The 23,569-nt window shown below is 58.1% G+C and overlaps 1 protein-coding gene across 6 annotated transcripts in view; it reads left to right on the forward strand.

The window, feature by feature from the left end:
- The window catches only part of ITGB4 (integrin subunit beta 4), a 27,522-nt gene continuing 3,953 nt past the window's right edge, over window positions 1–23,569 (forward strand). The window contains exons 1-32 of one of the 6 annotated variants that reach the window (XR_012130874.1): window positions 1–225; window positions 3,187–3,275; window positions 4,303–4,385; window positions 4,620–4,721; window positions 4,874–5,078; window positions 5,579–5,675; window positions 5,845–6,016; window positions 6,525–6,788; window positions 7,153–7,242; window positions 7,556–7,678; window positions 8,101–8,265; window positions 8,446–8,522; window positions 9,068–9,270; window positions 10,777–10,880; window positions 11,001–11,102; window positions 11,271–11,400; window positions 11,894–12,016; window positions 12,105–12,211; window positions 12,954–12,987; window positions 13,162–13,353; window positions 13,630–13,733; window positions 14,023–14,081; window positions 14,205–14,228; window positions 15,219–15,367; window positions 15,460–15,639; window positions 16,351–16,499; window positions 18,230–18,434; window positions 19,201–19,352; window positions 19,705–19,885; window positions 20,017–20,154; window positions 22,117–22,299; window positions 22,387–22,518. Coding sequence is in view for 1 of the 6 variants with exons in the window: in XM_073235927.1 (XP_073092028.1) it covers window positions 3,197–3,275; window positions 4,303–4,385; window positions 4,620–4,721; window positions 4,874–5,078; window positions 5,579–5,675; window positions 5,845–6,016; window positions 6,525–6,788; window positions 7,153–7,242; window positions 7,556–7,678; window positions 8,101–8,265; window positions 8,446–8,522; window positions 9,068–9,270; window positions 10,777–10,880; window positions 11,001–11,102; window positions 11,271–11,400; window positions 11,894–12,016; window positions 12,105–12,211; window positions 12,954–12,987; window positions 13,162–13,353; window positions 13,630–13,733; window positions 14,023–14,081; window positions 14,205–14,228; window positions 15,219–15,367; window positions 15,460–15,639; window positions 16,351–16,499; window positions 18,230–18,434; window positions 19,201–19,352; window positions 19,705–19,885; window positions 20,017–20,154; window positions 22,117–22,299; window positions 22,387–22,518 (4,108 nt within the window). In the remaining 5 variants the exon portion in view is untranslated. Of the gene's footprint in view, window positions 226–3,186; window positions 3,276–4,302; window positions 4,386–4,619; window positions 4,722–4,873; window positions 5,079–5,578; window positions 5,676–5,844; window positions 6,017–6,524; window positions 6,789–7,152; window positions 7,243–7,555; window positions 7,679–8,100; window positions 8,266–8,445; window positions 8,523–9,067; window positions 9,271–10,776; window positions 10,881–11,000; window positions 11,103–11,270; window positions 11,401–11,893; window positions 12,017–12,104; window positions 12,212–12,953; window positions 12,988–13,161; window positions 13,354–13,629; window positions 13,734–14,022; window positions 14,082–14,204; window positions 14,229–15,218; window positions 15,368–15,459; window positions 15,640–16,350; window positions 16,500–18,229; window positions 18,435–19,200; window positions 19,353–19,704; window positions 19,886–20,016; window positions 20,155–22,116; window positions 22,300–22,386; window positions 22,519–23,569 lie in introns of those variants that run through there. The other 5 variants (XR_012130875.1, XR_012130876.1, XM_073235927.1 and 2 more) reach the window with 5 other exon arrangements.

Genomic DNA, 23,569 nt, shown 5'->3' on the forward strand with positions numbered 1-23,569 from the left:
TCCTGCCCCGACAGGTGCGCGCGGTGCACAGGAATGCGGCTGCCTGACTCACCAGCGCCTCCTTCCTACCTGCCGCCCGCCCCATAAAGCGGCCCCCTCCCCGCCGCCGCCGGCTGCCCGCCCTCCCTGAAGCCCGCCCTCCGGACGGTACCGCTCGCCCGCGCGCGCCAGCAGCCGGAGCCGCCCAGCGGAGCCCAGCGCGGCCAGGGCGCGAGTCCCGCCAAGGTAGGTCCCGCCGCCGACCCCGCAGGCAACCCCAGCGACACGGGCGTAGGGCAGGAGGGCAGCCGGGGGTCGTCGGCACTCAGCCCTCTCGCCCCCCCCCCACCGTGTCCCGGGGCTCCAGGGTGGGGCGCCCGTTCTGGGACCTCTGAGACCAGGAGAGGAGAGTGCCCACTCCAGCCTCCGCAGCTGCCCAGGGGCACTGGCTGGGATGGCTGGCTGGGAGGGCCGGGTGGCTTTTGTTTCCTCTGCTCTTCCTGTCCTGAAAACTGGCAGCCCTGACCCCCTCTCTCCATGCTGTCCAGGGCAGGTGCCCAGCTTGCTGGGGTATACCCGGGGCAGCTAGGGGCAGAGCGGCAGGGGAGCTGGAGAAGGTTGTGGGCCTGGGCTAGAGGAGGGCAGCAGGGAGAGGTGTGGGAGAAGTGGACAGAGGTTAGTCGGTGGCTGGCAGGTCTGCTGGGCTGGGTCCCTCTGACGTTTGCAAAGAAGGTAGGGGGAGCAGTCACCCAGAGTCAAAGCCCCACCCTGTTCGCCTGGGCAGAGCCTGCTGGTGTGACATGGCAGTCCATCTAGGGCCCGGGGAGTCCCTGACTTTCCTCATAGCCAAGCACACACCTGCCCTCCCAAAGTCGGCTCTGGACGCCCTTCCTCCAGGAAGCTCTCCTGACCTCTTCCAATAGCCCGGGGGCCGTGCTCACCACTGTAACCTCCCGCAGTGCCGGCTCCCTTTCCCACTGCTCAGCCCTTGGGTGGCCCTCTAGCTGGGGTGTAGAGAATCTCCAAGGCTTCAGGGGCGGGCTCTAGGCTCCTCTCCTGCCCCATGGCCTTGCCACACCGCTTCAGGGGCGGGCTCTAGGCTCCTCTCCTGCCCCATGGCCTTGCCACACCCTGAGCCTGAGGACTGGGCACAGTGTGGTCTGGAGGCTGCTGCTTGGGGCACAGCTGGAGTGAAGGCTGAGGATCTCCATCCTGCGGGCTGAGGGGACATATGACCGTGGGGAAGGGTGCCCGGCTCCTTGGCCTGAGTTCTGTGGATAATAGAGAAGCTGAGGTGGGAAAGCTGGAGGGGACAGCTGTGGTGGGCAGGGGCAGAGGGGCTGAGCAGAGATCCCGTGGGGAGAGCTCTGAGCCTGTGTGTGGTGTGTGGGTCACAGTGTGCGTGTCCGTGCACATGCACGTCCCTGGGTGTGCTGCAGCGTGACACCATTCCGGCTGGTGATCACATACTCCCCGGTGCACCAAAAGGCCCGGCAGCCTGGTGGGGCCCAGGTGGCCTGGAGAGCGTGTGTTTGAGTGCTTTAAATACTAAGTACAAGTTGAATCAAACAAAACACTCCTGAGTTTGTTTAGGCCCCTAACTGCCATCATATGGCCTCTGAGGATAATGTGGAGGTTAAATGGCGGAGTGGAGGAGTCTGGACTGTGGGGCAAGTTCAGGCTTCCCCACTGCTGGCTGTGGGGTGAGGAAGGCCCTGCAGTCTTCTCATCTGAGAAATGGGAATAATGCAGTCATGCCCCTCTGGGTTCTTGCACAGATTAAGTAGCAATCATGTACATGAAGGACTGGGCATGCGCCTGCTGTGTACCCAGCCCGTGGGCACAGGAGGGTGAGTGAGAGCTGAGCTCAGCCCTCCAGTGCCCATACCTGCATGTGTAATGGTGCCCCAGGGAGGACACAGTCTGCAGCCTGTATTGTGTAGCATGTGGGTGTGGTGCCCACGCCCCAAAGCTGCAGGGAAGTCATTTCCCACAGGAACACCCCTGCTGGCTGGCTCAGGGCTCCCTTACTCCAGGCCCCTCTTAGGTGGCGACTCCTCCCCAACGGACTTTGCCTGGGGATATGTCGGAACCTCTTGGGGGCCATATGCCTTGGAGGGAGGCAGGCAATGCCTTCCTGCCTCTGCCACGGGCCTCCCCAGCATTGTGGGGACCTCAGCTCCCCAGACCCTGGGGCTGCCCCTTCCCCACAGGCCAGGGACTAGGAAAGGATCCAAGGAGGGCCAGTAGGCATGCTCTTAGGCCACTGGGGGATGGGCCCTAGGGAAAGGCCCCAGCCCTAACCTTTGCCCTCAGCTCTGCGGGCCTGGTGGCTCTGGTCAGCCCCTTCTCTTCCTGAAGCAGCAAGCTACCTACCCATCTTTTAAAAGGCCTTTGAATGCCAGTGCCTGCCCTGAAGGTCAATGATAAGTTGAAATGGCTTAATAGTGAAGCAAAGACAGGTGGGGCTCCTGGGAGGTCCTGGCACCTGTGTATAGTATGTGTGTGTGAGTAGGCAGGAGGGGCTTGTCATTAGCTCTGGACTAACTTTTGAAAAGTGATCTGCTCAGGAGCCTCCAAAATCAATTCTGGGGCAGGCAGAGGGGACAGGACAAGGGACCCTACCTCTGAAGGGTTAGGCAGCCATTGCAGAACCTAGTGGAGTGCAGTGAGCTGCCCCCTCCCCTCTGCAGCCCCCAAACTTTGGGAGGGGCCCCTCTCCTTATGGCCAAATCACCCTCACCAAAGGGTAAGTGGGCCAAGACAGAGAGGGGGCAGGAAGGTAGAGATCCTTAGGAGGTGGCCTTCCTGTTGGGTGAGACCTGACCCAGACCCACTGGGGTCTGAAAGGTGAAGACAGAATAAGCCTGCCCTGTCCTCAGGGACACCAGCACAAGAGACTTGGCTATGGGACAAGCTCAGAGCCCAGAGTCCTCACTGGTGAGAGCGTGGGGGCCTCTCTCAGCAGGGCACAGGCCTGCAGGGTAGCCACTCCAGTGGAGGCAGCAAAGGGGCAGTGGAAAGGAGGAGCTGGGGCCCTGGGTCCTGCCACTCGCCAGGCCGTTGGCCTTGGAACACCACTGAAGCTCTCAGAGTCTCCACTTCCACACCCGTGCAATGGGAATGGTGGAGCCCTGATGGGGACCTAGTGAACTGACAGTGGGACCAGAGCTGTGGAACGTCATGTCAATTACTGCTGTTACACAGGAGGAAGAGGATGGCAGGGCCTCATCCCAGCCTGCGGACCAGGCTCCTGCTGGCCGCCCTGCTGAGCATGAGCCTCCCTGGGCACGTGGGTAAGTCCAGCACCTCCCTGCAGCACCCCGCTTGGTACCTTTCAAGGCACTGCCCTCACACAGGTGCCTCTCACGGGGTCTTGCCAGGACACTCACTTAGCCATTCAACAACCAACCACTGCCCACTTTGAGGGCTGGGGAACTGTAAGCCTGAGCAGCGTGGACAAGAACACCGAGGGGAGGGCGGCTTGGTCTAGAGGAGAGAGAAGACTCCCGCCCAGAGCACCAAGGCACTTGCAGGATGTGCTGAGGCCTTGAAAGCCAAGCTAAAAAGCTTTATAGGAATTTGGAGGAGAGAGACCAGTGGCCTATCACCTGCTCTCTGAGTGTCTGCAGTCAACAAAGGCCTGGGCCAGCTCCTACCAATGAAATTTTGCCTGGCAGTACAGGCCACGTTCACAGCTTGAAATAGGCCACGGTAGGAGTATTTGCATCCTGGACACTGGCAAATGGTGCAAGTGAGGGCCTCCCCTGCCTCACCAGAGCCACTGGTAAGCATTGACAGCACCCCTGGAGCCCAGGAGATCACCCACTGTGTACACTGGGTGCATGTAGTAGGTCCCAGTATGATTTTAACTGGAGAGAAGCAAAGGGAGCCCCAATAATCTTGCAGAAATGCTGGAGTTCTTTATGTTTTTTACTTCCTTTGTTTACCAACAACTTACTGTAAGTCCGGCTTGGGCTGGGCCCTGGAGATACAGTCATAAACAAGGTACACAGTCCCCTTTACCATGGAAGGGCAGGCGCGGGGGATGGCCAGGGTGGCCCCACCAGCAAGTGGGCCAGGCCTCTGTCTCAGCCCCCACCATCCTTCCCTCCAGACTTGAGTGGAAAGTTCAGGTTTAAGACCTAGCTCTGCCATTTTTTAGCTGGGCTACCCGAGGGGAAGACCACATACCTGCTGGCCTCCATTCCTTCCTCGGTGACTGGGGAGAGAATCCCCACCTCCCTCAAATAAGGGTGTGCGTGGGAAAGGGCTCAGTCACTAGTGAGGTCCATCTCGGTGGGTCTGCCTGCTTGTCCTCAGCTAACCGTTGCAAAAAGGCCCCGGTGAGTAGCTGCACAGAGTGCATCCGCGTGGACAAGGACTGCGCCTACTGCACTGACGAGGTGAGCGGCTGCCAGCCCGCCTGCCTTCGTGGGGGCCCCAGCCTGGGAGCCCCGCCCTGCCATGCCCCAGCCCTGGCTCTGGCCACGTCCACACTTGCCACACCCTCAGCCCAGCCTTGGGCCAGGCAGGTGTCGGAGAGCAGGGGAGGGTCAGGAAAGTCAGGGGGAATAAATCCAGGGTTGGGGCAGTGAGGGGATGGGCACTGCCTCCTGACCCTGTTTCCTTCCGGCCAGATGTTCAAGGACAGACGCTGCAATACCGTGATAGAGCTGCTGGCTGCAGGCTGCCGGCAGGAGAGCATGGTGGTCATGAATGGCAACTTCAAGATCACAGAGGTGCCTGGAGCAGGGGTCAAGGGAGGGGGGCCTGCCATGCTCAGGGCTGGCTGTTTATGGAGGTCCATTGTGTCCCCTGGCTGAGCCGAAAGGCTCCCCGTAGGGCCTCTGGAGTGACCATCCAAGCCAGCTGCCCCCTTCCCTGAACACAGGAGACCCAGATCGACACCACCCTGCGACGCAGCCAGGTGTCCCCCCAGGGCCTGTGGGCCCGGCTGCGGCCGGGCGAGGAGCAACACTTCCGGCTGGACGTGTTCGAGCCCCTGGAGAGCCCCGTGGACCTGTACATCCTCATGGACTTCTCCTACTCTATGTCTGATGATCTGGACAACCTGAAGAACATGGGGGAGAAGCTGGGTACGGCCGGGCCCGTGTGGAGGACGGCAGGCCAGGGCATGACGGGGTGGCCTCCCCCAGCTGGCGGGGCACTTCCTCAGGAGACCAGGGCTCAGCATAGCTGCAGCCACCTGAAAGGAAAGACAGGACATCTGAGCCCCCCAAGAACACACTCCCCCCTCAGGGGGAGTCCCAGTCAGACCCTGCTGACCACTACGGACCTCAGAGAAGGCCCAGGCCTAGTGGGCAGCAGAGCCCTCTGGTCCCGGGAGCATCCGCAGCCCTGAGGCTGAGGTGCAGTCCCAGCTCTGCACCTGCCTCCATCCGACGCGTTCCACGCAGGACTCTGGGTCCCCCGAGTCCCATTTCCCTCATCTGTAAACAGGGACAAAGGCTACTATAAGCATGAAATGATACCCAACACGTGATGTCCCTCCTCCTTCCCATGCCAGCCCTGTGCCCCCGTGTTGAGGCGGGATGTGAGGGTTCAGCTGCTCCCTCTTTTTCCTGTTGACTCCCAGCTGGGGTCCTGAGCCAGCTCACCAGCGACTACACTATTGGATTTGGCAAGTTTGTGGACAAAGTGAGCGTCCCTCAGACAGACATGAGGCCTGAGAAGTGAGTGACCCTCTGGGCAGGGGTCTGGGCTGTGTGGCCCACCCACTCTGCACCCAGGCACTTAAAAGTCTTCTGGTTGAAATGAGCCTCGGGGGTGGTCCCCAGAGAGGGTGGGCATGGTGTCTGTGGGGTCTCCTCCTGACTCTCTCTCCCTGCACCCCCTGCCCAGGCTGAAGGAGCCCTGGCCCAACAGTGACCCCCCCTTCTCCTTCAAGAACGTCATCAGCCTGACGAGAGATGTGAAGGAGTTCCGCAGTAAACTGCAAGGGGAACGGGTCTCAGGCAACCTGGACGCTCCTGAAGGAGGTTTTGATGCCATGCTGCAGACGGCCGTGTGCACGGTGAGTGCCAGCGAGAGTCTGCCAGCCCAGACCAGGACTGTGCTTCTCCCCAAGGGCACCAGCTGCCCACTGGCCTGCTCTGGGGCCAAGCTGAGGCCCCCTGCCCAAAGACACCTCTAGGTGGCCCTTGATTACGATCTGGGTTTAGCTGTGCCATGCAGCAAGGTCCCCCAACCTGAGCAGTCACAGCCTGCTTCTGTGTTGGCCAGCAGGGCAGACATAAGTACTGGGGTTCTGGAATCTTCAGTGCCCCGAAGCCGGCCTCCCACCCAATCTCCCTGCTGATGCCACAAATCTCCAACTGTTTCCTGTCCCCCATCCTCGGTTTCTCTTTCTCACTGCCATCACTCACGTGCTGTCTGTCACATTCATGGTGGCTGCATGCTGTCCATCCTGTGGCTTAGCTGCGCCCATGCTGGGACCCACGTTCACTGTCAGGCGCTACACTTCGATGCATATTGCCAACAGGCAGAAAGCTTGATGGGCATCCCCTCTTTGTCCTTCCCAGATGGACATTGGCTGGCGCTCCGACAGCACCCACTTGCTGGTGTTCTCCACCGAGTCGGCCTTCCACTATGAGGCTGACGGCGCCAACGTGCTGGCCGGCATCATGAGCCGCAATGACGAGCAATGCCACTTGGACGCCACGGGCACCTACACCCGGTTCAAGGCCCAGGACTACCCATCTGTGCCCACCCTGGTGCGCCTGCTCGGCAGATACAACATCATCCCCATCTTCGCTGTCACCAACCACTCCTACAGCTACTATGATGTAAGGGGCAGGGTCTCCCTGGGCGAGAGGGTTCGGGATTGGGGGCGGTCCATGGACCTTCCCAGACATCGTCCCTTCCTTCCTACCTTTCTTCTTCCCTCCTTTCCTTTCCTTCCTTCCCAAAAGTTTTGGCCCCTCCCACCCTGGGAGTGGGCCCTGGTGGGAAGGGGGAGGTCATATGCCCACCCCCAACCCAGCTCCCAAGCAGGGGAGAGCTAACAGGGCAGGAGCTGGAATATACCAGCAGGGTCTGGGCCTTAGCTTCCCCCTCTGCAAAGTGGGAATAACCCCAAAGCTGCTACCTGGAATCAACAAGATGGTATTTGTCAAGGACTTAGCCCCAGCGTGACATTCTCTCCTGCAGAAGCTGCACACGTATTTCCCCGTCTCCTCGCTGGGGCTGCTGCAGGAGGACTCATCTAACATTGTGGATCTGCTGGAGGAGGCTTTCAATGTGAGGGGTGGCGTGGGCCCCAAACTGAGTCCTTCTGGGCAGGGCTGCACAAGAGGCCGAATGGGCAAAAGATGTCTTAAGCCAGGGTTGAGAAATGGGATAGGCCAGTGAGGAAGGGTCTCTGGTGGTCCCTGGGGGTCCTGAGGAGCACACCTTAGCCTGGCCCCCGGTTCCTGCAGGTTCTGCCACCTCGACCCCTGCCCCCCACCACCCCCGTCTTCCATGCACGTGGAGGTGGAGCAGAGCCAGGCCAGGCCAGAGTGGGTGAGCCCAGACTCCCTGCCCAGACCACTGCTCACCTGCCCTCCTTTAGCGAATTCGCTCCAACCTGGACATCCGAGCCCTGGAAAGCCCCCGAGGCCTACAGACAGAAGTCACCTCCAAAAAGTTCCCAAAGACAGAGACTGGGTCCTTTCGCATCCAGCGGGGAGAAGTGGTAGGCCTCTGTGGGGACCTCGGGGCAGGGAGGGCATGCACAGCACCCGGAGGTGGGGGTTCGGCCCAAGCAGAGGTCTAGTGTGGCCTCCAAGTCAGATAGGCCCGGGTTCAAATCCCCCAGTCAGACACTTGGCTGAGCTTGGAGCTGTTTGTCTTGTCCTCATTGGACAGAGGGGTTAATGAGCATGGAGCTCAGGGGGTTGCTCAGGTGCATGAATGGCCCGTATGCAGTTCTTGTTTCTGTTGTTGGTATTGTCATTCTGACTGTGCCTGGAAGGAGTAAGTCCTCAGCCCTGAAGAACGGTGAGCAGGATGCTGGTGTCAGGGATCCAGGAACATCCTTGAAGCTTGAGGGCCAAGAGCCTTCCCCTCCTGGTTGTCTGGCCAGGCCCACCTTGGATGACAGTGGGGTCCCTGCAGGGCACCTATGACGTGAAGCTGCGGGCCATCGAGCATCTGGACGGGAAGCATGTGTGCCAGCTGTCAGCTGCGGACCAGAAGGGCAGCATCCACCTGAAGCCCTCCTTCTCTGACGGGCTCAGGATGGACGTGGGCATCATCTGTGACGTGTGTCCCTGTGAGCTGGTACGACATGGCCCTGCCAGGTGGGAGGGAGGAGCAGGGCTGACCGCCCTGGCCCTGAGTACTGGAGCAGAGCCTCCTGCGGCCACATCTCCCTTGCGGGGCCCCCTGCGGGACAGAGGCAGCAGAAACGTCCAGTGGGCCTATCCCCCCACCCCCACCCCCGCCACCCTCTCGTTCTAGCAAAAGGAGGTGAAGTCACCTCGCTGCAACTTCAGTGGCGACTTCATGTGTGGACACTGCGTGTGCTATGAGGGCTGGTAAGTGTGTGGAGTGAAGCCAGTACCCAGGGTGCCAGTGGCTCCCAGAGGGGACTGGGCACACCATGGGTGCCCAGCTGAGGGTGGGGTGGCAGGTCATAGCAAGGTGGCTCCAGTTTAAAGCACTTTAAAATGCAGAGATATAGAGGATATCTCTGGAAAGACCTGCAGGAATCAAGACTGTGGTGGTTGTCAGGGCGTGGGGACTGGGTGTTAGGGGACAGGCACAGGAGGGAGACTTCCTTTTCACTCCATACCTGTTGTAACTTTGATATCCTGAACCATGTGCACAAATTACCTAGTCGGAAATGAGCTTGAACGTGAATGTAGCTTCGAGACACTGAACAAGTCTGTCATAACTTGATGAGGGGCCCTGGGAGGGTCTCAGGGGATGAGGTTTGAGTGTCCGCTCAGCCTCTGCTGTCTGCGTGACTCAGACCCGCGACGGCCCTCTCAGAGTCTCAGTGTCCTCATCCATAAAGTGGAATAGTAAGAGCCCCAGCCGTCCTCCCGGGCTATGGGCACGTGACTGGCACCTTCCTCAGGAGCGGCAAGACCTGCAGCTGCTCCACTGGCTTGCTGAGTGACACACAGCCCTGCCTGCGGGACGGTGAGAACAAGCCGTGCTCCGGGCGCGGCGAGTGCCAGTGTGGGCGCTGTGTGTGCTACGGGGAAGGCCGCTATGAGGGTCCATTCTGCGAATTCGACAACTTCCAGTGTCCCCGCAACTCTGGGTTCCTCTGCAACGGTGAGCTCAGCAGCCCCTGCGGCCAGGGGTTGCCTGGCCCATGCCGTGCCCCAGGCTGACAGCCAGAGTCCCCACGTTCAGACCCAGCCCCCCTCTGGACTCCCTGAGTGCTTCCCCTAAGTCCACACGCAACCTGGACCTCTTTCCCCCTTTACGATCTTGACACTCAATGCCCTTGCCCCCTGTGTTTAAGACCCTGGCTCCCCTGAGGTCCTCCAGTCTATGCCCACCCCTTTCTCCAGTCTCCCATCTCATCAGAGTGAGTCCCACCCAGCTCAACCCTCAGTGGTTGACAGTATACGGATGCCTGTCTTCCATCTCTCAGAAGATGCTGCATTTCTAGCACACAGAGCCTGGAGCTACGTGTCCTCTGTAGCCCCACAGGGCCCAGCAGGATGGTCCAGGCCATGGGCACTTAGGCCAGGGCTTCTGTCACGGAGCCCAGACAGGGGCCACAAGGAAGGATCCACCGGCCAAATGGAAGAGAGTGGATGAAAATCCACTCATCAAATACTTATGAAGCCCCAGCTGTATACTTGCCGCTGGGAGTCAGGCCCCTACTTTTCTGCCTCTCCTCCGCTCTTGCTTTGGTTTGCCATTTCTTCTCCTCAACTGCCCATCCCAGAGTGTGTGCGTATAAATGCGAGGAGATCCCAGTGTATCTAAAGAAAGACAGATGTTTGGCACAGGCAGAACTGCAAGAGAGGGCGGAAGGGAGATACCGCCGGGGAAGGAGACAGCGCCAGGCTACAAAAGGTTGGGTTTCAGTCTAGGAAAGTTCCAGTTCTAAGTCTAGTCCCAACTTTTTCTTCAAAAGCCAGAAAGTAAGTACTTTCAGCTTTGTGAGCCATATGGTCTCTGTCACAATGCCATTATAGCAGAAAGCAGCTAGGGACAATACATAAACACATGAATATGACTGCATTCCAATAAAACTTTTGCAAAATTAGGTAGTGAGTTAGATTTGGTTTGCAGGCCATAGTTAATCGGCCCTTATTCTAGTCTAAGGATATTGGGCTTTATCGTTTGTGTCAAAAGGAATCATTGGTTTTGATGTCATTTTTTAGCTATTTGTATGTTAACCTTGTATCCAGCCACATTGTTAAACTCACTTATGAAACCTAATAATTTATCTATAGATTACTGATATTTTGTGACTTGATACTTGAAAATAATGACAGTTTTATATATTACTTTCTAATATTTTTATGTTTTATTGTTTCATTGGCTTGGACTCATTAGAGTTCTTAAACAGGGGAGACACATGATTGCATTTGTGTTTTGGGACAGTCACTCTGGCTGCAGAGTGGAAGGTAGAAAGTAGAATGGAGATGGAGAGAAGGAGGGAAGGAAATTCCAAGGCAGTGAGGAAGAGATGTCTCTGCCCCTGGCTAGGGACATCTTGACTCCCAAGGGTCAGCTCCCACAGGGCCTCCCAGCAGGTGGGCAGCCAGGACTGCAGGTATGAATGTGGTTCTCCTCTCCCTTCCCTTCCCATCTCTGCAGCCCGGGGACACTGCTCCATGGGCCAGTGTGTGTGTGCGACTGGCTGGACAGGCTCAAGCTGTGAATGTCCTCTCAGCAATGCCACCTGCATTGACAGCAAAGGGGTAGGCCTGGGCATGAAGCTGGCAGTGTGGGGTGGAAGAGAGAGCCCCAGTCAGAACCACGCGTCCTCTCAGGCAGGGATTGGGGTATAGCTGGCTCAGTGGTCCTTCCTCTTGCCCCAGGGTATCTGTAATGGGCGTGGCAACTGTGAGTGTGGTCGCTGCCACTGCAAACAGCAGTCGCTCTACACCGTGGACAACACCTGTGAGATCAGCCACTCAGCCGTAAGTGTAGGGTCTCTGGGGTGTTGGGATGGGAACCTCGGGCATGGGGCAAGGCAGACAGGGCTGAGCCTGGTGCCATAGGAGCAGTCCAAGGGTGAGAGGTTGGAGGACTGGGCCTGGCAGAGGTCTGTCCAGCACAGTGCATGCCTGCCCTCCTTGCCCACCCAGATCCGCCTGGGCCTTTGTGAGGACCTGCGTTCCTGCGTGCAGTGCCAGGCTTGGGGCACTGGTGAGAAGAAGGGGCATACGTGTGAGGAGTGCAGCTTCAAGGTCAAGATGGTGGATGAGCTTAAGAAAGGTACGGGGCAGGGCCGAGGGCCAGGGGCTGCTGAGAAACTAGGTAGGGGGTAAGCGATGGGGCTAGGGGTGTCACTGGGAGAGGTCACAGGACCCAGACAGGGCACACAGACCTGGGCAGGGGGCACCTGGCTTGAGCAGGGGGCAAACAGCTGAGTAAGGCGTGAGCACAGCAGGCACACATAATGGGGCCATGGGGGCGCACAGCCTCCTTTCCTCCAGGTGAGATAAGTGCTCTAGAAGCCAAGCTCCCAAGTGATGCCCAGCACGGGGAGTGGAGGACACAGATTCACAGCCTTTGATGCCCCTGGGCAAAGAGCAAGGCAGCACCCCACTTCACCCTGTCCCTGTGCCAGGGGGCTTGTGTCCTTCCCCAGAGATATGCCTCCTGCCCTGCAGTGGCAGCACGGGCCGCAGAGTAAAGGACATCTCACCAGGCCCTGGGGTGCCATGGGGTGGGGTAGGGGTACCCTGCTGACTGTCTGTGGGTGCAGCCGATGAGGTGGTGGAGTACTGCTCCTTCCGGGACGAAGATGACGACTGCACCTACAGCTACACCGTGGAGGGTGATGGCGCCCCCGGGCCCAACAGCACTGTCCTGGTGCACAGGAAGAAGGGTGAGCTGGCAGCCCGGGAGGGGGCAGCCCACGAGGCCCTGGTGCGGGATGGGCACCGCCGCTCCTCTCCCTCCTCTCTCCCGCCTAGACTGCCCTCCCGGCTCCTTCTGGTGGCTCATCCCCCTGCTCATCTCCCTGCTGCTGCTCCTGGCCCTGCTGCTGCTCCTCTGCTGGAAGTACTGTGCCTGCTGCAAGGTGAGTGGTCCCCGGGGCCCCCAGCAGGATGCCCGCCCCTGCCAAGGACCCAGCCCCCGGCCAGGGTCCTCGTAGGGAGCCGCGGTCAGGCAAACCTGTCTTCTGCCCAGCTTTAGTGCCCCCACACCTAGCCCCTCACCTCTGCCAATCATCAGTGGCTGGAACCTGGGGGCATCAGTCCTGGGGCCAGCCCCATGCAGAGGGCCATGGCAGTCAGCAGGGGAGGAAGGGCCCTGCCCGCCAGCGGCTGCCAGTCTCACTGGAGAGAAAAGACAGAAGAGCAAAGCATGGAGAATGGCAGGGCCCAGAAACCTGAACTGTAGGGGCAGGGACAACGCTCTAGCATCCCAGGTGTGGAGTATTAGTGTGGCTGCAGAGGGAAAGAAGTCGGTGATCAAATACATTTGAGAAACAGGTTTCTTCTCTGCAGGACTTCTCAGAGCCTTTGGTCTGTGCATAGTGAAACTATAAGAGGGGCATGCTTCCCAAATGAGTTTGATCACAGAACCTTTACAGAGCATCTGGCAGGACCAGGGTCCCATGGCACAAACTTTGGGAACGCACTGCCCCTCTGTACTTGCCCTGTACGCCCCACACCTCAATCCCAGCACTGCCTTATATCCTGGTGTCTGGTGGGAGGCACTGTTGCCCCTCCAGACGTTGGCGTGGGTAGGGTAGAGAGGTTTACCTGGCCTGGGTCAGCTGTCCCGGGCCCTCATCCCCCACCCACCTTGTCTCCTAGGCCTGCCTGGCGCTTCTCCCTTGCTGCAACCGAGGTATGGGCCTGGCATTGATGAGGGCAGCAGGGCTGACTGCTCTTTGCCCCAGCTGGGGTCAAGGGCAGGTGGGGATGAGTCTGAAACAGAGTGGGGAGGCTGTAGGGGCTCACTTGGAGGGGTGTGTCTGGGAGGGTAATGGAGGAGCCCCATGCTGAGGGCCCTGTCCCACAGGCCACATGGTGGGCTTCAAGGAGGACCACTACATGCTGCGGGAGAACCTGATGGCCTCCGACCACCTGGACACGCCCATGCTGCGCAGCGGGAACCTCAAGGGGCGTGACACCGTCCGCTGGAAGATCACCAACAACGTGCAGCGGCCTGGCTTTGCCACCCACGCTGCCAGCACAAACCCCACGGAGCTGGGTGAGGCCTGGGGCTGTGCACGACAGCTCTTGGCTGTGCTTGGGGGCTAGAGCATGTTCACCACTGTTCCTGGGTCCAGTTCACACCATTCCTATTTTCTCTGGGTGTTGGATGCAGGCACAGGGTTGGCCACCTTCAACCCTTCCTGATGGTGCAACAGTCCTCAGGGGCCCAGCCAGACAATTGTCCCCCCAGTCCTACCATGTCTCCTGAAGGGGCCTTGTGGGGTGCCCACCGTGCAGGGGGCTGACAACCCCCATCCCTACCTGCCCCTAGTTCCCTACGGGCTGTCCCTGCGCCTTGCCCGCCTTTGCACTGAGAACTTACTGAAGCCTGACACTCGAGAATGTGACCAGCTGCGCCAGGAGGTGGAGGAGAATGTAAGGGTCAAAGAAGTTAATCCCAGGGCATCTGGCATCTCTGCAATGGTTGTGGGAGAGCAAAGGGAATGCAGCTGTGGAACCTGGATTTTTCTGGGAAGGAAAGAGGGGCTTTCTCTTTACTTGTTCCTGGTCTGGGGTCATCCTGGGACCTGCTGTTCCCTGTGAATGTTTCCAGAAGGGGACAGGCAGTGTGCATGTCCATGGGCATGCCCCCAGCCAACCCTGAGAGATCCTCTGGGCCTGGATGGCTCTGGGTAGAGGCTCATGACCCTCCCTTGCCTGGCAGCTGAGCGAGGTGTACGGACAGATCACAGGCGCGCACAAGCTGCAGCAGACTAAGTTCCGGTGGGTCCTGGCCGCCAAGGTTTGGGTGGGAGAGCTGCTCAAACTCCCAGTTCCAGGGATCTCCCCCAGGCAGACTTGCCTCTACCCCCAGAGACCATCTTTGTCCCCTCTTTGTCCCCGCAGGCAACAGCCCAATGCTGGGAAGAAGTGAGTTGAAGACACGTGGGTGGGGCAGTCCCAGCCCCCAGCTACCTGCCCCATCTGCCCCCTGCTCCACCCACCTCCATCCCCATCCCACAGGAAGGGAGGGCTGTATGTGTCTGTCATGAATTAGGACCTTCATTCAGCAAAAGCTGATGTGAAGCCCTCACTATGAGCCAGGCCCCGGACGAGCTCCATGGCAGGCCGCAGGGAACTGAACAGACGCAGTCAGTCCTGCTCCGTCCTCCTCCAGGCTCTGAGGCCTGAATCTTGTGGGCACCTCTGGGTGCCAGGCAGGTTTACCAAGAAGATGGACCAGCAGTTCACATACCTCTTTCCCAGTTCCCACCCTGGGTCCTGACCCTTAATGGGGAGAGTGAGGCAGGGGCCTCAAAGCAGACGACAGAACTGTGCAGTAACAGAATTCAGGCTTGCTGAGCACCCCCATCTTCATGAGTAGGAACCATTTAGACCAGCATTGTGATCGCTTGCAATGGGCCAGGCCTTTCTCTAAGTGCTGTGCCTGGGTATCTTGTCCATCCGTCTCAACCCAGGGAGGCAGGTACCATTGCTATTCCTGTTTCATAGAAGAAGAAACAGGTTTGGAGAGGTTAAGTAACTTGCCCAAGACTATTTAGTTATTAAGAAGTAGAGCCAGGTGGTTTGCCTTCAGTGCCCATATCCTTAGCACCTGCGCTGTCCTGCAAATACTCCGCCATCACCAGCCCTTCTCGGGGAAGCAGGCGGGGGTACCTCACTTCAGCAATGAGGACACTGAGGCTTGGGGGGTGCAGCTGCAGTGGCCTGGCTGAATCTGCTGGGTGTGGGGTTGTGGGGGGACCCATATGGGCCCTAGGACTGCCTAGGTCTAAAGACCCTGCACTTTTTGCTGTCCTGCCTCTTATCCTCTGATAGGGAGAGGACAGGAAGGAGGGGCAGGCAGGGGTAAGTGCCACCATGCTGGCCAACCTGATGCCTCCCCACCTGCCCCCCCAGGCAGGACCACACCATTGTGGATACAGTGCTGACGGCACCCCGCGCAGCCAAGCAGGCCCTGCTGAAGCTCACCGAAAAGCATGTGGAGCAGGGAGCCTTCCATGAGCTCAAGGTGGCCCCTGGCTACTACACCCTCACTGCAGACCAGGGTAGGTGGGCAGGCCCCCTGCACTGCTGCCTTGCACTTCCCACTCCATGTGGCCTCCAGACCCCCATCTGACTGCCCCCCGTGCTCACCCAGATGCCCGGGGCATGGTGGAGTTCCAGGAAGGCGTGGAGCTGGTAGATGTGCGGGTGCCCCTCTTCATCCGGCCTGAGGATGATGACGAGAAGCAGCTGCTGGTGGAGGCCATCGATGTGCCCATGGGCACTGCCACTCTCGGCCGCCGCTTGGTAAACATCACCATCATCAAGGAGCAAGGTTGGTCAGAGCGGGGGAAGCAGGGGGGCAAAAGGCAGCCTCTGGGGCCCCTTCTCCTCCTGATAGCCAGGTGGAAGTGGGGCCTGGCCATGTGGCCTGGGCAGTCGCCTAACCTCTGTGAGCCTTGGTTTCTCCATCTGTAAAATGGGTATCAGGCTCCTGTGAGGGGTATGTGGCCATGTATCTCTGTACATAGCTGTCCCACATCCCTCCCCTTGTTCTCTCCCTAATGGCCTTTGAACCTAGGAGATTGAATGGCTCTCCCTGGGATGCCAGGACATCGGAGGAGGAAGAGAACTGGGTGGGCAAGGCATCGCACAATGACGCCTAAGCTGCCTTCCCTACCTGCTCCTCAGGGAGCCCAGAGTTCCTGACAGCTGTCCTTTCAGCATTCAGAGGCCTGTTCTGGCCCCTACCCCTCCTCCCGCCTGCTTCAGGACCACAGGCCTTTGTCCTGCTCTGTCCCCAGCCCTTGGTCTCTGGTTTTGCCACAGCCTGGCCACCTTTCTGTGCCCTGATCCTTCCAGGATGTCAGTTGGACACTATCCCAGTCCCTTCAACTTTTTCCTTTCCTCTGCCCGACCTGGAGAGCAGTGGGTGAGGGGTGACAAGCTGAACCCTGGAGTCTGGGCTTGGTGGAATCAGAGGGAGCGTGGGAGTTGAGAGGGACTGAGGCCGGGACTCTCTGACCGGCGCCCACGCTCCTTGTAGCCAGTGGGATTGTGTCCTTTGAGCGGCCTGAGTACTCGGTCAGCGGTGGGGAGCAGGTGGCCCGCATTCCTGTCATCCGGCGCATCCTGGACAATGGCAAGTCCCAGGTCTCCTACCGCACGCAGGACAACACAGCACGGGGCAACCAGGTAAGACTCCGCCGTAGGGTTGAGGGCACATCCCAGGGGCCTGATGGGAGCAGGACACGGCAGCTGCCAGCCACTGGATGCTTGTGGTGCTCCTGGCTGGCCTCCCAAGGACACGCCCCCTGCTCCTGCCGCCCTGCAGCGGGATGTCTTGCTTACCAAAAGTACCAGTAAGGCTCCATCAGTGCCAGGGGCTGAGGCCAGGGACATGTCCAGACCATTAGTGTCCCCTTCTAGCAACTGAGGATCCACCAGGGCAGGCCAGCCCTTCATTCGGATGCAGACTCCCCCGTTCTGCACCAGTCTCGGGGCTTCGAGCTCCTGACCACACCCTCTTTTTTCCTTGTTGGTAGGACAGTTCCCATTACTGCTCTGATGAGCCCAATAAAAATCCCAAAGAAGTTGCATGCCCATAAATTTCATTGCATATGCCATATTATACAAGAGATTAATATTTTGGTATTTAACTATTTTTAAAAACATTTGTTATTTCCCAATTTTTTATTTTGAGAAGCTTCAGACCTACAGATAAAAAGGAAAGACTAATAAAATTAGCACCCATGTACCCTTTACATAGATTACCAGTTGTTAATGTTTGCTTCTATGTATATGGAGATATAGGTATGTGTGCATGTGTACAGGTGCCGATGTATCTGTAGATCTATACCTCTGTCTCTATAACTGTAGAGAGAAAGGAAGAGAGTTGAGTTCGTTTAGTTTGTTGAACTATTTAAAGTAAGTTACAGACATCCTGTAGACCCTAAACACTCCGGCAGGCACCTGCTAAGAATAAGGTCGTTCTACATCACTACAACATAACTTACAACCAAACTGAAGAAATGTCACCTGTACTTGGACCTAATAATTAGTCTATATTCTGATCTACCCATGTTTACATGTCCTTCTGACCTTTGTTCCCCCAACCCAGGAACCAGTCTAGAATCTGGCATTGCATTTTGTTGTCATATGTCCCTTAGTCTCTTTTAATCTAGAACACACCTCAGCTTTGTCTTCTGTGACTCGACATTTTTGAAGTGTCCCCCTAGGTCAGTTGTCTTGCAGGCGACTCCTGCCTTTCTCACACTTACTGTTTCCCAGACGACGCAGTGCCTGGAATTGCAATGTTAGCTTGAAGCGCCACCTGGTGGTCATCTGTCAGAAGGACACTCCCCTTGGCAGTCGAGCTAACGCACGTGTACACGGGCACATACACAGTCATCCGGGGATGTTCAGGAAAACTCTGGGGCATTGAAAGAAGAAAACTGGAGCTGATGGAAGCACCTCACCCTAGTGGGATCTCAGATTTCAGAGCCACTGTGTAGGGATGGTTCCTTCCTCCCTGGGTGGGACCTACAAATCCCAGTCCCCTCACCCACCTCTCAGAGGCTGCCTGTGTGGGACTTTCTGTATCTCCTGTGCATCCGTCTCTCTGCCTTGGTTCAAATCCCAGCTCTACCACAGCCACTTGTGTGAATTTGGGCAAGTTTTTCCACCTCTGTGTGCCTCAGTTCTTCTTCTGTAAAATGGGTCAATAATATCTTTATCTCACAATGTGTGAGACTCAAATGAGCTAATATTTGTAAGGTGCCTGACACACAGGATGTTCTCTATAAACATGAGCCATTTCTTGTCCACGCGGGACAGTTTCTGCAGAATCCATGTGGTTGGAGGGAGCATGTAGCCATGACTCATCCCCCCACCCCGGTCTGACCCCGACTCCTACCCACTCCCAGGACTACATCCCCACAGAGGGTGAGCTGCTGTTCCAACCCGGGGAGACCTGGAAGGAGCTGCAGGTGAAGCTCCTGGAGCTGCAGGAGATGGACTCCCTCCTGCGGGGCCGCCAGACCCGCCACTTCCACATCGAGCTCAGCAATCCCAAGTTTGGGGCTCGCCTGGGCCAGCCCTACTCAGCCACTGTCATCGTTGGGGACCGAGGTGGGGCAAGCAGGGTCAGCGTAAGCAGGTGGGGAGGGAGGTCTGGGGCCTCTCAACTAAGGCTGCCAATCTTAGCAAGTCAAAATACAGGGTGCCCAGTTAAATCTGAATTTCAGGTAACAATGAACACATTTAGTATAAAAATGTCCCCAGCAATATGTGGGATATACTTCTCCTAAAAAAAGTATTTATTTATTGTTTATCTGAAATTCTGATTTAACTAGGGCCCTACTCTCAATCAGAGAAACTGAGGTCTGTTGTATTCCCTAGGCCTGTGGGTGGTGCTGTGAATGCCACCATTAGGCCTTAGCCCTTTGACTTCAACCTCAGTTCCAACTTAAATGTGGGTCTTTCCCCAAAGAACTGGTTCTGAGTCCTTAGCTTCCAGTGTGGTGGTGTCCGGGAGCCCACCCCCAGCGCAGGATCTCGGGAAGATGGGAGGGGAGGAAGGATTCTCAGGCAGTAGAGAGGGGAAGGCAGCAAATGCTCGTGTGCGGAGCACTCCCTTGCCTGCCAGGGGAGGAGGAGGGGCAGGCGAACGCCCTCCTCCCCCTCATGCCTCCAGAGCCCCCCCTGGGCCCTCCACCAGGCTGGCACATTGCCCTCTGCTGCACCAGAGGCCAGGGTGGGCAGGTGTCCCTGGAGGGCCACCGGGGGAAGGAGTCTAACTGAGTCTCTTGACCTCTGTGGTGGGGAGTGGGGTCCTGCCTCCCTCAGAGAGGGTGTGCCTGAACTGGGTGACCTGCCCGAACTTGACCCACTACAGACGAACTGGACCGGAACTTCATGAGCCAGACCGTGTCATCATCCCCCCGTGGTGACCTGGGTGCCCCACAGAACCCCAATGCCAAGGCTGCTGGGTCCCGGAAGATCCACTTCAACTGGCTTCCCCCTCCTGGCAAACCGACAGGGTACAGGGTAAGGTAGGGGGCAATTAAGGAGGTGGATTGGGGAGGCCTGGTGCCCACTGGGGAGGTGGGCTGCCTGAGGAAGAGGGGAGGGCGTGCTTGGCACCAGTGTACCAAGTAGCAGTGGACGACGGGAGCCCCACCTGTGCCTGGGAAGAGGGAGGACCCATCCAGGAGTGTTCAGACATTTGCCCTCCTTCCTGGAATGTGCATCCTCCCTGACCGGTATGGACCTGGCACGCCACCAGCGCCTCAGTGTCTCATCTATGCTAAGGGGACAGTGAAGGCAGAGAAGGTCAACAGAGGGATGAGCAGCTCTGGTGCTCGCCGCTCCCCACTGACCAGCCCTCTCCTGGGAGCAGGTGAAGTACTGGATCCAGGGTGACTCTGAGTCCGAAGCCCACCTCCTCGACAGTAAGGTGCCCTCAGTGGAGCTCACCAACCTGTACCCATACTGTGACTACGAGATGAAGGTGTGCGCCTACGGGGCGCAGGGCGAGGGCCCCTATAGCTCCCTGGTGTCCTGCCGCACCCACCAGGAAGGTGAGACCTCACCACGTCTGTGTGTCCCCCAGCTACCTGATGCCAGCGTGCCCAGCCTGCACCCCCCACCTCCCAGAAGTCTGCCCTCCTCTGAGGCTGACCGCTCTCTTCCTGTACCTCCCCACCCCCAGTCCCCAGTGAGCCAGGGCGCCTGGCCTTCAATGTCGTCTCCTCCACCGTGACCCAGCTGAGCTGGGCTGAGCCAGCCGAGACCAACGGCGAGATCACAGCCTATGAGGTCTGCTATGGCCTGGTCAACGAAGACAACCGTAAGGACCTGGACGCCCCCTGCTGCCCCAGGGGTGGAGACAAAGTGGGAGGAAGGTCACACTGTACTGGTCAGTGGATGCGCCCCACACATCAGGTTGCCTGAGGCATCATTAGGTTTGTGGTCAAGCTTGGTCTGGGTTCCATTCCAACGTCAAGCTCAGAATCTCGCAGGGTGGGTGGGAATGCAGGCCTGAGATGACATTTATGCGATAGGCTCACAGGCCCATGTGGGTGCCTTCCCATACAGGTAACCAGAGGGGCTCATTTCCACAGAGTTCTCTTAGGGCCAAAGTAAAGTAGCCAGACTTAGCAAATAAAAATAGAGGATCCCCTGAATTTCAGATGAACAATTTTTCTAGCACATTTCATGCAGTATTTTATCTGGCAGCCGTAGGCCAGAGTGCCTGGCAGAACTGTTATTTCTTCTGAGACCTGGAAGGAAGGAAGGGTGGACGACCCCTGCCAATTGCCCAAATGAGAAAGCCCTGGAGGGAAATTGGCTCTGCTTCTCACCTGGTTTAGGGACCCCCCTCCTTGCTCCCTCACTTCTGCTTGGTCAGTTCCACTCCCATATGACCTTGGACCCTAAAGCGGGTCAGGTTGTGCACTCCCAAGTCGGCCCAACAGGATGGGGCGGAGACCAGGGGGATTGCTCCAGGCGTCAAGCTTGTGGACCTTCCCTAGCCAGGCAGACCACACAAAACCTTCTCAGTAGCCGCATCACACCTGTGGCTTATTCTGAGTTGGCAACACCTGGTCCACCCCCTGGACCACTGTCAGGAAGCCTCCTCTGAGGCGGACTTCAACCCCAGGAGTGGCAAGGACCCCAACGAAAGTTCACCCCTGATGCTTTCACCTTGGCTTCAGCCTGCTGGGGCCTGGCCCGTGCCAGGGAGTGTGCTGGGCAGGGCACCAGCACGGTGGTGTGTGCCCCTCTTCCGCCTCCTACTAGCTCCAGGAGACTGGGAGAGGCCTCCCCGCAGGCTGCTGGGCCTCCATCAACCAATTCTTTTTGAGCACAGTTGTTTGCTGAGGTAGACATCAAGCTCATCAGGTGTTTTCTAGAACCCTCCTTTGGACCTCTTTGTAAACTAGGACCTTGGCCTACACTTTTTTTATTTTTTATTTTTTATTAAGGTATGATTGATATACACTCTTATGAAGGTTTCACATGAAAAAACAATGTGGTTACTACATTCACCCATATTATCAAGTCCCCACCCATACCCCAATGCAATCACTGTCCATCAGTGCAGCAAGATGCTTGGCCCAGCATGGTGGGCCCCATCTTATCTGGGCCTTGGCACCGTAACTCCCTCAGAGCAGCCAGGGTCTCTGCCTCCTTCCTCCCAGGGCTGCACGTGCGCTTCTGTGTGTGAGTCTAGGATTGCTGCTTGGCCTCTGTTCTCTGCTAATTTGACACCACTGGCTCTCTTGTACCCTCCACTCCACCCTGACACCCTCAGCTCTCATAAGCTTCAGCCTTCCTGAAGGGCAGCACCCCTGAGCCCACCCCTCTGCTCCCATCCTTATCCATCCTCATTGCAGGGCAGCCATGCTGGGTGTTCAGATGTCCCCACCTTAGCTTCCTCAACAGAGCATTTGGGGTTTGGTAGTGGACAGTGTGACGTAGATGGTGACAGCGTCCCCACCTCTGGAGTGAGCCTCACACAGAGGCACCATGGACACAGGACCATTTACCAATCAGTAGATGTGACCGTGGGGCCAACTTGAGTCTAGTCCTGGCCCTGCCACTTAACGTATGGACGAGCCCTGCAGAGAGTTGGTGACACTGTTCTAAACTGGTCACGCCCGGGCTCTCGGGGCTTGGCAAGCTGCAGTTCAATAGCTGCCCGCTCCCTGAGCCCCCTGAGAGCCGTGTGGCGGAGCTGCCACCTCAGAGGGGGCTGGGACCCAGCTGCAACCTGGAGGACCCCTCTGAGGAGCCCTCCCTGCCCCAGGACCCATCGGGCCCATGAAGAAGGTGCTTGTGGACAGCCCCAAGAGGCGGATGCTTCTCATCGAGAACCTGCGTGAATCCCAGCCATACCGCTACACGGTGAAGGCGCGCAACGGGGCAGGCTGGGGGCCGGAGCGGGAGGCCATCATCAACCTGGCCACCCAGCCCAAGCGGCCCATGTCCAGTGAGTGGTGGGTGAGGAGGTACAGGGCAGACGGGAGGACAGGAGACCTGCGCTGGGACCCTGGCTCACCCCCTCCCACCCCTGCAGTCCCCATCATCCCGGACATACCCATTGTGGATGCCCAGAGTGGGGAAGATTATGAAAACTTCCTCATGTACAGCGATGACGTACTACGCTCCCCAGCTGGCAGCCAGAGGCCCAGCGTCTCTGATGACACTGGTGAGTGGGCCTGGGATCCACAAAAGGAAGGTGGGGATCCTGGGGAAAGGGCAGGGCTGTCACTGGTGTCCAGAGAGAGGAAAGGGGCCAGTGACCACTGAGCACAGAGGTCAAGACTACAAGTCTCCTCTCAGCCCCAAATGAACATCTGAAGAGGCTGCCATTTGGCAGGCACTGTATTGGCGCTGGGAACAGAGGGGACAAGACTGACGTGGCCCACATGAAATCATGTGCACACCTGTGCATGAGGCCAGACAGATATGTGCATGCAGGCAGATGCACACAGGATCGTGCAAGTGTGCATGGCTCATGCACATGGAACCACATGCAAACACGGCTGTGCGATGGAGCTGGGACCTCTTAGGCTGCCTCCCAGGGATGGTGCTCTGTGGGAGGCGATGGGCATGGGCCAGGAGCCCGGAGCAGCCCCCTGGCTGGGGCCAGTAAGGCAGGGTCCCTCACTGGCCCTACTCCTCCTCACTCCTGATTCCCTGCAAAGAGCCCACAGCTGGGAGTCCCTGTTACTCAATTTTAGCTCTGGCTCCACTGTGGGATGTCACATGAGTTGGTCACCTGCTCTGTGCCTCAGTTTCCTGATCTGTAAAATGGAACGCCAATCACACACCGCCATGAGTAAAAATCCGCCAGGATTTGTATTTCCTTCCTTGCCTCTGCCTCAGTCCCCCCTATGAACACACACCTGCTCCCATGGGGCCAAGCCCAAGAGCCTTGGGCAAGGTTTTGAAGGTCTGAGGTAAGGAGCAGCTGGTAGGAATCAGGTGCCCCAGCTCAGGGGCTACTAACACTGTCCGTAAGTCACTCTGCGGCTCCTGGAACGTCCGTGGGAGGCACGCAGGGGAGACCTTACTCTCCCCACGACACAGGTGGGAAAATGAGGCTCAGGGCAGGGAGGCCTCACGGCTGGCGGCAGAGCCAGGGCTGCCGCCGGTCTCCCGGCCGCACGCACCCATCCGGAAGGGCTCTTCCTCCGCTAGGCATGCCGAAGGGCTCGCCTGCCGCGGGGCTGCCCGCCATCCGCCCCCCGTCCCAG

The sequence above is a fragment of the Manis javanica genome, chromosome 4 (genome assembly GCF_040802235.1).
Source record: "Manis javanica isolate MJ-LG chromosome 4, MJ_LKY, whole genome shotgun sequence".
In the NCBI taxonomy this organism is placed as follows: Eukaryota; Metazoa; Chordata; class Mammalia; order Pholidota; family Manidae; genus Manis; species Manis javanica.